The following is a 16,471-nucleotide window of genomic DNA, read 5'->3' as shown; positions in this document are numbered from 1 at the left end:
TTATTTTTCTCGGTAAAACGCTGCAGCTGCTCATGACTTTCACTTTTTGCCCTGCTGTCCAGGCACAGTGTCGAAGGGCGGGACAAATAGCCTACCACATGACAATTGTCACACATGTTACATGTTACTTCAGTTTTGACCATTTATGGAGATATGAGTTCTGAATAATCAAACATTTAATTAACGGGATGCCAGTGGACAAAAAACAAGTAACACAAAAACAGAAATGGAAAATAACAAAAATGAGCATATAGTGCACATTAGAAATCCTAAATAACCTCCCTTTTTCTTAATTTAAATTTTGACCATGGCGACAAGCTCATAGAAGAGATTAGGTTTGATCAAACAGTGAGCTGGGATTAAGGGATGATCACTAGGCTTTGTCAAGGTTTAACCTCTGGTTGTACAACAAAACACAGACACAGACACACACACACACACACACACACACACACACACACACACACGAACAAAACACAGTCAAAGGCCGGCTTTAAGCACAGTATATAGAGCTCAGATAGGAGCAGTTTTCTGCTGGTTGGTCGATTATTTTCTCAGCACTAATCCTCTTTGTTTCTTTTAAACACTGGTCAAGGCTGTAAAAGTCCATTTTAAAGAAGATGTAGAAAGTGATTTTTTTAAAAGCTTTGCTAGTTTTCTAAGGTGTTGATGTCTCACTAGAGCTCCTTATCGTAAGGATGAAAGTGAAGAGGAAGCTATGTATATCACTGCCTTGGCCTTGACTAGAGAGTCCATTTTCCTGACCTTCAGTATTGTACAGATACGATTTAATCCCTCTGATAATGCTGGTCTACCACTTCCCTTTTATTATTCAGGAGCTTCTAAAAGTTATTAAAAAGAAACCTCTTTACACTGATGCTATTCAGTGCATATAAATAACATTTTAATAAGATGAACTATGTTCATGTTATTTGTAACTTTTAAGGAATGAGTGGTAATGGGGCCAGGGCAGTTTTTGAAACCAAAAAGAATTTTCAGTCAGCTAATACTCTTTATGGAGCAGAGGTTGGACAAATGGTCCAAGAGCAAATTTAATTCTGGGAAATAAAAAAGCATGTTAAAAAACATCCAGCCTCCTCAGTCTGTGGCATTTCTACCTTGATCTGCACCACTTAGCTCGTCATACCTTCGGGCCTCATTTACATGTGAAGACCCTGGAAAATGTTTTCGTTAATCACAAGATAAATTAGCGCTGATGTCGTTACCATGGTTTCACAGCAACATAATTGAGTTTTCTTCTTAAAAACTCCAAGGGAAGAGCAATTATGTATCAGCAAAGCAAATTACAGACAAAAAAATGTTTTCTCCTGATGCAATGAAAATATATAGCTGCATCTGCACCGCTTTAAAGTGCTTCAGAGAGATGATTAAATTGTTACTTCCAGTTACAAATACTTGACAAAATGGTTCCTGTTTTAAAGGAATACTTCACCCTAAAATGACAGTTTGTATATGAATTAGTCATGCTGTGTGTGTTACCTTGAATTCATGAGGGAAACTGTTTTTCTTGCAAGCCTTCACAGAAACAGTGAACATATTGATTCATTGATTGATTGGGGACTGCGTTTAACATCAGCAAACTATATCAAAACATTCATTTACAAACTCTCACACTACTCGTGCAGTATAATCCAAATCTCATCTACCCACCCGTATGCTCAATGCTGTCCAAACACATGCATTTTTGCTAAAACCTTCCTATTTAAAATGGAAATTGAAATGGAAAGTGAAACTTATCATTACTCTCTTCAAAGCCAGACTCCAAGAAGAAAGTTTTTTAGTGAAAATGCATGTGTTTGGGAAGCACTGAGGATATGACTGGATAAATGAGGCTGCATGAGATGTATGAGTCTATAAACTGATGTTCTGATAGTTTTGCAGTTGTAAAATGTGGTCCCAAATCACTTAATAAATCAAGATGTTCGCTGTTTCTGTGAAGGCATGCTAGAAAAACAAATTTTTCCTCATAAATTAAAGGTAACATGGCATGAACTGATATATAAATGATCATCTCCTGTGTGAAGTATTCCTTTAAGGATAGTTTCATGTTTTCTGTGAAGGCATGTGAATTTTTTCACAAATTCAGGGTAACACAGGTGACTAACTGATTAACAAATGGTCATTTTGTGCACAAAGTATTCCTTTTAGTAAAAACCTTTCCTCTCTTTCATATAAAAGACATGTTACATTAGTTAGGACCAATTCTTTGTTACTATACTCCAGCTTTTTATCCTTCAGAGTGGGTTCGGACAAAGGCTACATTCTTTGGCAGGCAGCATTAGCTGGCTGGCAAGAAAACAAAATTAAATATAAAAGATGTTTTAGGGTTAAGCAAAGTCCTCAAGGTCCAGTTGTGTGGCTCCAGTAATTCAATTTAGATAGAAAATGACTTTGTGTTTAAGGAAGAGAAGTTCCCACAAATCCCGGACACGCCTAGAAGCAAACCAAAGTTTGATTGTGTTTGTATGAGACTGTAAGAATGAGATAGAGAGAGGAGGGACAGTTTTATTGTTTACCTCTAGCTGTTTGTGCCGACAGCACGGTGACAGTGAGCCAAACACACACTGACCCCTGACGGTCCTCTCGCTCCCTCCTGCCTGCTGGTTACACTAATCTCTTAAACATGCGGTTTCTTACTGTAGTTGTCATGGAGACCGTTTTATTGTCATTTTATTGGAAAAAGTGGCCTTGAGCTGTATATTAGCAAGCTACATAACTGTAACAAAATGCTCTTCTGTGGACTTTTTTATGCATCTGTAATATTTATAAGAGCATCTCTCGCCCTCTGTGGCAGTGGAGACAACTCGCTTGACTTTCTCGCCCTATTCACTTGTCATCATCATTTCCTCCTCATCTTCTCGTACTCCTTTGTCTTGCTCATTTTTCTGTTATTGTTAAAAAAATCATCCTAATTAACCTTCCCCTTAACTTCCCCGTCATTTCTGTCATCGTGTTCTGTCTGCCTCCTCTCCTCCTCCACTTACTCTCACCTCTCTACTCTTCTTTTTTCACCGTCTCCTTAATCCTTTCTCTCCAATTTCCTGACACGTCTCCTAGTCTACCGTTTTTCTTTGTCTTTCTCCACCTTATTTCTATACCTGCATTTCACATTGTATCCTCATCATCACACTGCTACACATTTTCTTTTTGTCACCTCATTATTTCCTCCTCCCATCCTCTTTTCCGAATCTCCCATCCACCGTACCTGCGTTATTGTCCCGTCTCTTTTTATTTTAGTCCTTTCTCTTTTAGTGTTTTGTTTTCTTTCTGCTAGGGATGTCAAAGGTTGCCTGTTAATTCGTTAACTGTTGAGAATATTTTTGACTGGTTAAGCATGTCAGTCTGTAGGTCAGTTTTGCTGTTTTCCGTTTAAGTGCACTGCGCACCAACTTGGTCTGCTGGAAGCTAGCTAGCAGAGCCGCTCCTTTGGCGATTATCGCTAGCAACGCCTTCCCGACCCAACAGCATTACTGTGGAAAGAGTCTCGACATTTGGCAGTTACTAGTGGTCATTGCAAAATTGCAGCATGGCTAGTCAGTTCTCACCCGACCCAGGTGGTGTGCATTGCAGAGTGGCCAAGGCTAACAATGTTCGCTGATCAGTGGTGGGCAGTTGGCACTATTACCCCTCTTAGACAGTCATGGGCTTGGCTTAGCTTGGCTTGGTTTGGGCCATCAGGGTGCTGATCCACGGCTAAAGTCCCCTGTTATTTTTGCAGCATGTGTTTTTCCACTGCAGGGCAGGTAAAAGAAGTTTACCTGTTGGAGGTGAGCTGTTTGCAGAGATGCAGTAAGAGCCTGTTGTCTGCAGCTCTTCATTAACATCTTACTGTGACTGTTTCTGCTTTCACTTTCCTCCCTGCCATATTATTAGACTCGCATTTATTGAAGAGAAGCTGCTACCAAAGTTGGGCTTATTTAGCGATAAACACATTTCATTTCCTATAGATTCTTCACAATAAAAGTCTCCTGTTATTGTGTTATATATTAACTTTTATTGTGAAGCAGCAAAACAAAGGAAATGTGGAGTTTTCGAAGAGCAACTTCATACAACTTCGAATACGGCTGAAAGCAAACACTAAACGGTAAAATACAGCAGATATCTAAAGTTAAAACAGGACACAGGAGAGAAAGTAAACTTAGAGGCAACATAAGTACAGAGAGACTTTGAAAAACGCCTCTCTCTCTGGTCTCCTGCAGACAGAGGTGGGTCAAGTCTCGCTACACACACACACATTCGTTTCAGGGGGAGAGTGGTGGTCGTCGGTGGTTGGCTGCAGTCAAAGAGACGTCACAGCTACCAGCTTGAGGGCAGGCGGCCCAGCTTTTGGACTGACTCCAGGCAAGATCCATCTCGGGCACGGCTTGGTGTGAAATGGCGCATCTAAACTCACAATGGAAACACAAATCTGGCGCTGCAAGGCTTTACTTGGCGCAGCCAAAAGTGACAATGGAAAAAGGGTATATTTTTCAGCATGTTAACACAGCTTGCCAGCTGTCTGTCAGCAGAGCCAACAAAAATAAAATAAAAAGAAAGATACATGAAACATTACAGTTTCACCACCTCTAAGTGGATAGCCCTTTGCAATGGGGCGCTAAAACTCAGTGAGTCAATAGAGCGCTAGACTGAGAGGAAAGACCTTTTGTGTTTCATGTCTTTTGGTATTTTTTTTCTTTAAAATTAACCAGTAAAGTTACTGGTTAATGGGTGTCAGGCTATAAAACGTCAAATTTACCAAAACTGACATTCCCACCATCTGCAAAGTCTCATAAAACTTTCATTTATTTCCTCATTCTTCTCCTCATCCCACCTTTCACTGCTCATTCCTCTCTTTTTTTTAGCCTCACCAGCATCTTCTCCACGCTGTTGATGAGCTCTCTACTCTGCATCCTAATGTCCTCCTCTCAACATTATCTCCTGTAGCATCGCCGCTATCTAAATGTTCAGTATGCATACCGTGTCCAACCGGGGCTTTTGTCACAGGCTCTGTACATTATTGAAAGCGAGCAGATCACTAATTCATGTCAGCTGAGCCTTGTGTGGTTTGAATGGAGGTGGGGTGGGAGCTTGTTGCTTCTTGACGGCCTTTCATGTTGCACAATCCATGCCTTCACCATCTCATCCCACACCTTTGCTCTGGCCTCCCTTGTCTCTTCTGCTGTCTCCGCTGTCCTCTCATTTCACCTCACTCCGGACTTGTTAATGGCCTCTTACTCCTTTGCCTTTTTCTCCCTTGTTACCGTAGCCCTGTCAGTCTCCTATGATGGACCCCCTCTGTCTCTGCTCAACCTCTAGCGACTGCGTAGAGATTTCAACTCACTCTGTTTCCTGCTATATTCGCTTTCCATCTCTCCCCGCTCGCTCCCTCATTCATTGATGCCTGATTTAATTGCTTTTGCCCTGACCCAGGAGACCTGGGCACAGTGTAACAAGCTCCCAGAGGATGCACTCCATCTTGGCCTTGGTAGCTGCATCCCTGAATCACTACTTTCTTTTTTATCTGTTTCCTCAACAACTCTTCACATCGCATTCATTCATTAGCAGCTCTAATGCCGTAGCCCCAAGACACACGGCATGATATTGTGATCCTGCTGGCTTAACTGAATCTAATCCAAGGCTGGCCGCAGCAGAAGGCTGGGTCAGGAATGACCAATTGCAACAGGTTTTTTACTTCTATTTTCAAAAGTGGAGTTTTTCTTATCCACCTCTCAAAGTGGAACAGAAAAAGAGCGGGTGATGGGAAAAAAAAGGAAGAAGGGTGGGTTGGAGTAAGAGGCAGGGAGAAAGATAAACAGGGAGAGGGGGGAGGACAATGAAATGGTAGGAGAACAACAACCTGATAACATGGAGAGGCTCGCAGGGGCCACAGCAACAGAAATTTAATAGAAAAGGTGAAATATGAAGATGCAGCCCAGTGAACTAAAGCAGACAGGCCGGTGCACATCTTAACAGCTTTGCCTCCACACAGATAGAAGAATTTTTAGAAATATGACACACATTTTAACTTTCCCTCTCGCTGGCATCTTTGCTTCTATGATCCTACGGTGTGATATGTCACACATCAAGTGACATCCACGAATTGTGTCACCCTAAATGAATCCTGCAGCAAAAACACACAGGCTTCACAAACCGTGCTTTGTTCAACAGGAAATTTCGTTGTACTGAATTCCCTGTTGATCTGCATCCTATTTTCACTCCTGTTTGCTAGATAGAGAGGATGCGACATTAAAAAAAAAAAAAAAAAAAATCATGAAAGAAGAGAAGCTCAGAGTCTCTCAGCAAGTCCTAACGCATCACGCTTGGCCTACGGTGAGATAAGCCACCGGATAGCGAGCGAATGTAAGCAATGCATTTCAGAATAACCGCAGTTGTCAGTCATGTTGCGTGAAAGTAAGCGCGGTACACAATATTGTTCCGTGTTTCACTTTGACATGAGGCTCAATGATAGAAGACAGCTCGACATCACTTTTTTTCCCACCTCTGCTTTCACATTAAAGAGGAGCTGTACAGTGTGTGTGTGTGTGTGTGTGTGTGTGCATGCGTGCATGCATCATAAATATTCATGACGGAACACCAGCATAAAGATCAAAACATTTTCTCCTGAAGGTTAATAGGTCAAATGCGTTGATCAAAATCTCGTTGTTGCACACACTCCTCTCATTAGAGGCATTTAAAGAGAATCATTTGATACAGATACTCTGATCTTCCCCTTGGCCCTCCCTAGTGTATACTCTCTGTCCCACACACACACACAAGCACACACACACTCTGTAGGTCCTTTGGGCTCAGGCACTGGGCTGAATGCAGATATCTGTCTTTGAAGTGAGCAAGCTCACTGTATATGTGTGTGTGTGTGTGTGTGTGTGTGTGTGTGTGTGTGTGTGTGTGTGTGTGTCGGTGCGTGCACTCACATGCACAAAAGCACACATATACTCACAGTGAGTTAGTGCATGCTTCTCTAATCAGATCAGGTGTTTAATTATTAATGTATGTGTTAAAAGAAGCAGAGGCAGAATATGTGAACAGCTATGACCCTGCAGCCGTACTGTTTAACCTTTACCACGGAGCAATCCTGTTTGTGTGTGTGTGTGTGTGTGTGTGTGTGTGTGTGTCAGAGAGAGTTTGAGGGAAATAAAGCCGCTGTATGTGTGTGTGCATTTTAGTGTTTTTTCGAGGTGGGTCAAAATTGCCTCCAAGCAGAAGTGGAAGTGCAATATACAAAGCAAAGACGCCTCAGGTGACACTTTAAACATTTGTTCTTTCTCTGTGTCTCTCTTTAGGTGTGTGGAAATCATCGCCAAGGAGGGGAGAAGTCTGAAGGAGCTCTACCTTGTGTCTTGTAAAATCACAGACCACGGTAGGATACTTTCAATCACTGTCCCTTTGTTGCAGTCAACCTCCAACATTATTATCATAACCATTATTACCCACAGTCACTACCATGATTCAGGACTCATTTGATTTTACGACTGGCTCCCATATGAGACCTGCAAACAGTAAAAATATTATTGAAAAGTTTCACACAGAATAAAGTAATGTTCGTTGGATCTCTTTGGTGCAGTTCAGATTGTAGTTAGAAATTTCCTCAACTGAACCACGTCGGCAGCAACGCTCGGGCTACTTTACACAGACGAGTTAGTGACAGCTGACTTTGTGTGAATTCATATGTGAAGTTAAATATTGTGACTTCAGGAGGAAGCATTGTCTCCGAGCGCAGTATGTGACGTATGTGATGCTTCTGGCAGGATTTCTATGCGTTTGCTTGTGTTTGCGGATTAGATGTATTTGTATTGTCTGACAGCAGACATACATGCTGTTTTCCTTCGCAGCGTACAGACAGGCAGGCTTTATATCCCTCTAGCATCATCTCCCCTGTTTATTTTTGTTTACACTACCTCCCTCCTCTGCTTGGTTCCATTCTGCCATATGTTTTGCAGAATATTTGAGGCTTTCATCGGCTACACTGCAATGCACAGTTGGAGTACTTCAGTACTGAAGCATCAGGAGTTGCAATGCTGACTAACACGGCTTGCATGAATTATTTGATTCCTTGTGTGGCAGTGTTTGTCTGTTTAGTCATTGCAATGCCTTTTTGTGTGTTTGTTTGTTTATGTGTGTACCCTGGGAGTTCCACAAATGAAAGCTTCCAGCTGTGTAGCCCACCACTGCTTTTGGGTAGACACTTTTTTTCTTTTTAAAGAGGGACTCAATAACACACAATATGAAGTTATTTTTGCCACCTATTCCATTTCCAGTTAGGGTTGTAAGAAAAAGTTATTATGTCTGTGATAACTGCATTCATTCTCAAAAACACTGCATTGATTTAAAAGTCTTGTACAAGAAATCAACCTAAAGAACCTTGAAGCACTTTTGTTGTTTTACTGATGTAGGCAATACCTTGATATATAATTCCTTTGCTGATGGTAAGATGTTGGATGTTACAGGACTGAAAAAACATTTTTTTGTATGCATATGGTGGTATGTTCTATATACTATGACAGTTTTCCTAAAATTATATTTGAAAATTGCAATGTATCACCTTGCTTACAGAATCGCAACATGTTGCACTATGTTGACTCATAACTGATACAATATTTCAGCTTGTTGGCATATTTACGTCATACTGTTACTAGGGCTGCCATGATTAGTCAACTAATCGATGACTAATCGACTATTAAAATAATCAGTGACTATTTTAGTAGTCAACTAATCGGTTTGGGTCATTTTACATAGAAAAGCACTATAAAAGCACCCCAAAATACTCTTACTGCAGCTTCTTACGTTCAGATATTGGCAGCTTTACACACTCTCCCATGACAGTGAACTAAAACCCTTTGGCGTGAGTACGAAACAAGACATAAGATGACATAGTTTTGGGGTTTGGGCGAGACAGGCCGACATTTTTCAACATTTTAACACATTTTTCGATGAAATGATTAGTCGACTAATCGAAGAAATAATCGACAGATTAGGCGACAATGAAAATAATCGTTAGTGGCAGCCCTAACTGTTACACATGGCAACAACAAACATGGCTGAAAGCAAAATTGTTACCAACTCCACGATGGTTCCAAAAAGAGGAACAGCCTCAGTAGTGTGGAATAAACTGTGGCGTCCTGAATGTTTTATGAACAGCCCCGGACTTCTCAGACTCTTTTAGCAAGTTACCGCTCAGAGGGAACTCATTCAGCGGCTCCTCTGGCAGAGGCACAGCATTTCTCCCTCTCCTCTCTCACCGTGTGTACACGGGAGTTGGTGTCATCAAGTGATGTTGTCGTAAACCTTTGGTAATGTAAACCTATGTGCTGCTTACTTAATATTGTATCCAGAATCTGAATCTCTCTCTGAGTTTTGCCAATACACAGACCTATTTCCAATCATATTTGCAAATCAGAATACCCACAATCTGCATTTTGCTCAAAACAAATTTCTAACAGGGATGACGCATGTTTGCTTGAGTTTGACTATTAAGTTTAATTTAACTTCTAAATGAAATAAATTTGATTTACTTTTAATAGCCAGGGTTCGTGCCTGTTTTCTCTTGCTTTTGTATTATCTTAATCACCACTCTCTGAATGAATCGTCTTTTAACGACTGCACAAAAGGACTATAAGATACCAAACTAACTTGCTAGTCCAGTGGCGTTCTCTTTCATCAAGTACTTAAGGTGAGTCTATTTTTCTTTTGAACTGAAGAGAGTAAGTAGCCTGTGCTTTTGATGGTCGGGCTTTATACCTGTTTTGCCAGATAATATTGCTTCAGTTGTTTTGTTTTTTAACTTGCTGTTGTCTGAATGATAAGCCTGTTGAAAATTGCACAAAGGGACTACTGAGATAAGAGGCAAACAGGCCGTCTGCTTGTTAGTCCCTTGGTGTTTTCTTGAGAGCTTAGAGAGCTTAGGCTGGGTCGGGAGCTGTTTTTGTGTGGGCCTGCAAAGCCCGTTGAGACATTGTATGTGATGTCGGGATGCACAGATGAACTCGACTGGCGTGATGCTGTGTTGCACCCTGTTCATACTGGGGCCGATGTATGATGTAGGCCTGAACACATGTGCATCCATATTCATGGAGACTTGTTGCAGTGTCAGTTGTTTTGCCTGTCCAATTGATGCACACAGTCTGTCTCTCTCTCTTGCTGTCTTTTTTTACTTGTTTTAGTTGGGTGGCAAGATAATTGCTTAAATGTTTGCAAACTGGTCAGCTGGCCTGGCCAGAGGAAGTCTCTAGTGTGCATGCTCTCAACTAGCTCGCCTCAGAGAAGGACTGTAGTGGAAGCTTGAAAATTGGTTTTGGCGTATGTGGGCAGTGAGCAACTGTCAAAGAAGTGAATCGCCCAACATCTTGAAACGCTGTATCCGGCTTTCCTGTTGTTGACCCAGTCAGATTTATCAGCAAGCCACATCATTATATTTGTCTGATTGGGGTATTAGATGGTTAGCAATTTATAGCTCTAGCTAATGGCTACTTTTCTGCTGGAACTCAATTACTCCTCATCTTTTTTCCCCTCTGTCTGCTGCCACTCTTTTGCCTGTCACGCCGTGGTTTTACTAAGTAGTGACAACAGATACGGAAAAACTGTTTAATGCCAGGCACTAATTGTCAGAGATTTCCCCAACCAGGTTGTGATTATATAACGCGTGTTGCCACAGTGTGTACATTTAAATGATCACCCTCCAACACGAGCTGCAGTGTGCTGCTGACTTCTGAGAGTTACGGTGACGATAATCACCTTGACCTCTCTGAACCTGAACCTCAACTGCGTGTGAGTTTGTGTGAAATGTTATGTGGGCGTGTGTCTCCCAGTGTGTGATTAATGGCTCCAAGATCACAATAGTACATTAAACCAGGAATGCACACAACCACCCCCCTATATATCCCTCTTTCTCTGTGTCTCTCTCTAATCATTTTGACCAAGATGAATTGGTGATATCTGATCTTCTTCCTTCACTAATGACCCCTCTGGCCCCCTTTGGCTGATGATGGGATCTGTGTGTATTTATGTGTGTGTGTACGTGCATGGCCTTCCAGGGTAGAGATGCCTGCTGTAGGAGCTCTGTGCTCTTACAAAATGATTGGTGGATTTCCTGCTTCAGTCTCTGATAAATTAAATAACAGAAATGAGATTTTACATCAGCCAAGCCAGCCCCCGTTTTTTTCCGCCCATCTCCTGTGCTAATTATTTTTATTAATGGCCTCTCTGAGTGCATTTGAGATGTCCACAAGCCTCTTACGTTTGAGTGTTCTGTTTTTTCCTCCCAGCTTTTGCTTCCTGTGTGATTTTATAGGAGCTTTGAGGACAGACAGACAGGGAGACATAAAGACAGGTTTAGATGACAGAAAGAGAGAACTGGGCAACATGTAATTTTACTCCCAGTGCAGATGGTTTTGGAGATTATTTTGCGAGAAGGAGGAAACAAATGGAAAAAGCGAGGATGGAGCTTTTTTGGCGTAATGATCTTACTGAAAGCCCTATTAGCGCTGTGGAAAAAAAACATCCTAGAGTTCTCTCTCATTCATTAAAGAACACGAAAACTAATGAGCTTAAATAACACGTTGGTTGTATTCAGGACTGCGCAGAGACTTGTTAAACACCTGGATTCTTTGATTCACATATTTCACGAGATTTATGCATTTCAGGTTTTCACACCTGTATGTGATAATTGACGATGAATAATGATCACACTACTGAAAGATTTCATTCAACCTCTAAAAGCATTCCTTCCAGATTTCCTCTGTCCTTCTTTCTATGCTCTGTTTTCTTTGTGCTACTAATTCGTTTTGTACACATTATATTTTCTAACTTTTCAGGCCTTTTCTTTGTCTCACTGACATTTTCAAAAGCTATTAACACCCACCATACATACACACAATTTCATATATGCAGATGTGTATCAACACTGTAAAAAATGTCCATAAACAAGACTGATTAAAGAGGCAGACTGTACAATACATTCCTGCTACGCAAAGAAAAATAAGGAGAGTAACAAGCTTGATTTTGAAGATAACAGAAACCCTTCAGCTGCAGCACTGGTTTGTTTTAAAGTTATTTAATTGACATTCTATATAAATTAATTATGTATTTATTAATATTTCCGTAGCTTTCAACTCTACAGAAATGTGGCCAAGGGTATACAGTATATGAAGTGTACCCTTGTCTAACCAAGAGTGCTCTGCAGTTCTTGGATTCCAAAAACAGGGAATCCATATGGACTACATTAAGCATTACCCCGGGACCCAAGGTTATTTCGATAATACAACTCATCTTTTCATATGGGGACCCTCCAGCTGCAGGCCTCAGAGCAATTTCAAGTCCTGACCCTTTGTGTAAGAACCCCTAATCTACAGAGTGCCCACTTATCACTGCCACTTCCAGGCTTCCAGGGCTGCAAAGACACTTTCCAATGTATTCAGTAATTATATATTTAAACGTCCTGTTACAGCAGTTAAAGTGGTAATAGTCTGAGTTGGAAATTTGGGGTTCTAGAAACAGATTGAGGTTGTTGTTGAATTTGTATAACTCTTATGTGGCATGCTTATCTCTTTTTAACAAAAGAAAAACAGGCCCTTGGAATTTCATGAGATGGAAACAGTTTGAGATAACATTAGGGAAGTATTGATAAGGAAAATGACATTTAAAAACAACATATCTTTTCCTTCTCTTTCAGTAACCGACAAAATAACATGCAGTGACTCAAAAATATGATGCTGTCACCAGACTTTGACCATTTATTTTTTTTAGCTATGCACATAATGGTGTAAGAAATGCTGCGTGCTCTATTAAATTCAGTCAGATGTCGCAACAGCTCATTTCTAGATAAATGTAGAGTCTTGTCAACATCTACAGTTTTGGTCATTTTGGGGTTTTGTTTGATTTTAAATAAACAAAATCTTGGCTTTCAGAATATGAAACTCTTATCACCAAACTCAGGTGATGAAAAAAATTTTGTAGCTTGTAAAAGGCATGATGACAACTTGCGAACACTTGTCAGCTGCACTCTGGTCCTGCTTAGCACTCTCCCTCCCTCCCTCCATCCCTCTTTGTCTCCCTGACATAAACGAAAGGCTTTTAGTAGTAAGGCATGGTCAGAGACAGTGAGTTTGCATCTGATTTCAATAAACAAAGTTTTGGCATTCAGAATACCAAAACCGAACTGGTTGCCTACGATCTGCTTGAGTGAAGTCGCTCAGCATTGCGCATCAGATTTTTACATTAAATTAAAATTTTTGTCATTATGGGAAGCTCGGTTAGATGCTCCACAGTTGTTCACTTCAATTTGCTGAAACCTTGAGCACCAAAGTATAATTCAGTCAGATTTACCGGCATGGTTAACAAAAGAGACGGGGGAAAAACGGTGACTCCCTACCTTTGAAGCAGTCATAAAGTCTGAATATGTGTCCATTTCTTGATTGTTGATATTCCTGTCATCTGTAAGAGTCCAACAATCAAACGAATCAAAAGGGTTTTTCATAAAACTAGTCCAAATTGTGCATATTGTCATGTGAAATCCATTGGTAATGATATGCTAACTTCGTTCGTCAAATGAAGATCGCAGTTCTCTCAACATAAACAATATTTTCTTGTCCTCCTGCACCGTGTCGTTGGGTATGCTTGTTTTTGTCACCTTGTAAAGTGTCCTCCAGCTTTTCTGTGTGTTTTTCTCCCAGGGACAGCCCCTGGAGTACAGCATGCCCTCCCAGTTTTGAAGGCCAGTGGGCTCTGTCATGTATTTTTGCATCCACCACTACAAACTCTGAAGGCCTTTTTCTCAAAATCATATCACTCTAACATAATTTGCTCAATAATTGGAGTACAAAAACACACTGGTATCATTAGAAAGCTAAGAATCTCCTCCTTCCAACAGTGTATAAAACTCAAAATGTGTTTTAGGGTCAACACGTAAGAAAGTCACAAAGAAAAAGGACGACCCCCTAAGTTCCTTATTCCCATAGGCATACAGGCGGCGTGGTCTCAGTTTGCCCATCTCCCTAGCAGTACCACTATAACATTGGTTTGAAAGCTGATCCTGATGAGAAACACAACTCAGCCTCGCTCCCAGTGTTAATCAGATCTCTACACCACCACCACTGTCATCCTCATTGACCGACCCATATACAGGCAGTGGCCCACACTGCATCTTCAACACACCTGGATAGACAGAGATACCTCCTCGTCCCCTCTCACATCTTTTGTTCTTACGTGTATGTTTTGCATTCACATGCATCCATTTGTGTGCCTGCACTGTGAGTGTGTACATCTACCTGCGCTTATCCTGTCCCCTTGTAGCCCACCTGCTTTATCCAGAGACAAAAAGAGAGACCTTGGCACCTCCGTTCCTTACATATGGTAATTCTCCTCTTTCACCCGCACGCCTCCCCACGATCCCTTACCTTGTCAGTCATGGCCTCCTGTGTACATCTGTGCGAATACAAGATCGAGTGAGACACCTGTGGGAGACTGTGTATGAGGGAGAGGGAAGAAAAGAAGCAGCTTTGGTCTGCTTTTAGAGAACTTCAAGCAGAGCTGCTTTAGAGTCGCAAAGTGGGAGGGAATTATTTCAGGCTTCCAGACTGATGGAAGTCAAAGTCCTATTCATTTACTGTATGGCATAGACAGTGGTAGGTGACTGGCATTTTGAGCACGTCCAAGTCTTGGATGGGTATGAAATTCTTTTGGCTGAATCATCCATACAGAATATGAGCACTTCCAAGTAACAAACAAAGTTCCGTCATGTTGTGCACTGTTAACTGCAAGTGGAGGCCAAACTAAGCTAAGCTTTTCAGAAACCTGATAATATATTCAGCAGTTTACATAAGTTTACTGTCACATTTAGTCAAGTAGTCTGGAACCTCTCATTTTATTTTCAAAAACATAAATGCGAGTTGGGACAGTGCTTGGGTCTGCTTTTAAGCAGGAAGAAAAAAAACGTTGATCTGGTCACTAACTCTCTCAAATTACAGCTACACAGTAAACTAAAATGTTTTTCTGAAAAGATTTGAGGCCCCAAATTAGATTGAAGTTGTGATTGGCCTGCCCAGGATTTGGCCGTGTGGCCAGAGCAAATAAAACATGAGCTCGCAGATTCGTCTAGCTCCAGGTTCAGGTACAGTTCGTAATATGTATCCACTGTACCATACGAAGTGAAAAAACAATGCCAAAGTCGAAATAATTTCAACAGTTAGCTAGGGGTGTAGTGATACATCAGTCTGGATCGGTATATCGATTCAAAGAACAACCATCCGATATTATTGCTGCAAAAAGACAATGTGATATTTACTGATATCGTCTCATATTGATCACAGGCCCCTCAATTAAATCGAATCGAAATTGTATCGTGGTAGACTTTGCGATATTAGCAAAAGCTGTATCATTGTACGATAAAAGAATTGATGTAATGTTGTTATTGTAATGAAACTTGTGTTCTTTAGCTGTAGCTTAGGATGTAGAACACGTCATCAACTAATCGTAAGATCAGCAGTTCGATCCCTGGCTCCTCCAGTCTGAATGTTGAGAGGTAATGATACTGAACCCTAAATTGTTCCCGATGCTCCAATTGGTGTGTGAGTGAATGTTTAGGTTTTGGTGCGGCTACTGCCATGATACGGGTGCTGCGCTGGACCATCGTGGTGAAGAGGGAGCTGAGCCAGAAGGCAAAGCTTTCGATTTACTGGTCCATCTACGTCCCAGCCGTCACCTATGGTCCTGAGCTCTGGGTAGTGACTGAAAGAATGAGATCACAGACACAAGCGGCCGAAAAATTTTCCCTGTGGGGTGGCTGGGCTCAGCCTTAGAGATAGGGTAAGGAGCTCAGACATCTGGAGGGAGCTCGGAGTAGAGCCGTTGCTCCTTCATGTCAAAAGGGGTCAGTTGAGGTGGTTCGGGCATCTGATCAGGATGCCTCCTGGATGCCCCCTGTTGGAGGTGTTTCGGGCACGTCCCACTGGTAGGAGGCCCCGGGGCAGATCCAGAACACGCTGGAGGGATTACATATCTCATCTGGCCAGGGAACACCTTGGGGTCCCCCAGGAGGAGCTGGAGAGTGTTGCTGGGGAGAGGGACGTCTGGGGTGCTTTGCTCAGCCTGCTGCCCCAGTGACCTGCTCTCGGGTAAGTGGAAGAAAATGGATGGATGGATGTTTAGGTGAGCAGGTGGCACTTTTTATGGTAGCCCCTGTCACCAGCGTGCCAAAGCACTTAGAGTGGTCGGAGGACTAGAAAGGAGCTATACAAGTGCAAGTCCCTTTACTTTCCATCTGTTTACCACCCGTACTAATATGAGCCATAGAATAATCTTACAGTATAGTTAAATCACTCAGGTCATTGTTCTACATTACGGAACATTAGGGACATAATTAATGGGAATTAAAAGTGTGAAAAAACTTCCTGAACACACTTCCTCCTACTCTACAACTGTATTTCACCTAATAAGAAATCTTGACAACGACAGCCCATCT

At 41.6% G+C, this 16,471-nt stretch overlaps 1 protein-coding gene across 1 annotated transcript in view; it reads left to right on the top strand.

Moving 5' to 3' along the window:
- fbxl17 (F-box and leucine-rich repeat protein 17) overlaps nt 1-16,471 on the top strand; it is a 291,099-nt gene that overhangs the window by 196,756 nt on the left and 77,872 nt on the right. The window contains exon 9 of the mRNA XM_049579160.1: nt 7,302-7,378. Within this exon, the coding sequence (XP_049435117.1) occupies nt 7,302-7,378 (77 nt within the window). The remainder of the gene's footprint in view (nt 1-7,301; nt 7,379-16,471) is intronic.

This window comes from Epinephelus fuscoguttatus, linkage group LG6 (assembly GCF_011397635.1).
Source record: "Epinephelus fuscoguttatus linkage group LG6, E.fuscoguttatus.final_Chr_v1".
NCBI lineage: Eukaryota > Metazoa > Chordata > Actinopteri > Perciformes > Serranidae > Epinephelus > Epinephelus fuscoguttatus.
Note: the sequence above shows the minus strand (reverse complement) of the source record. Positions and strands in the feature narration are given on the sequence as shown.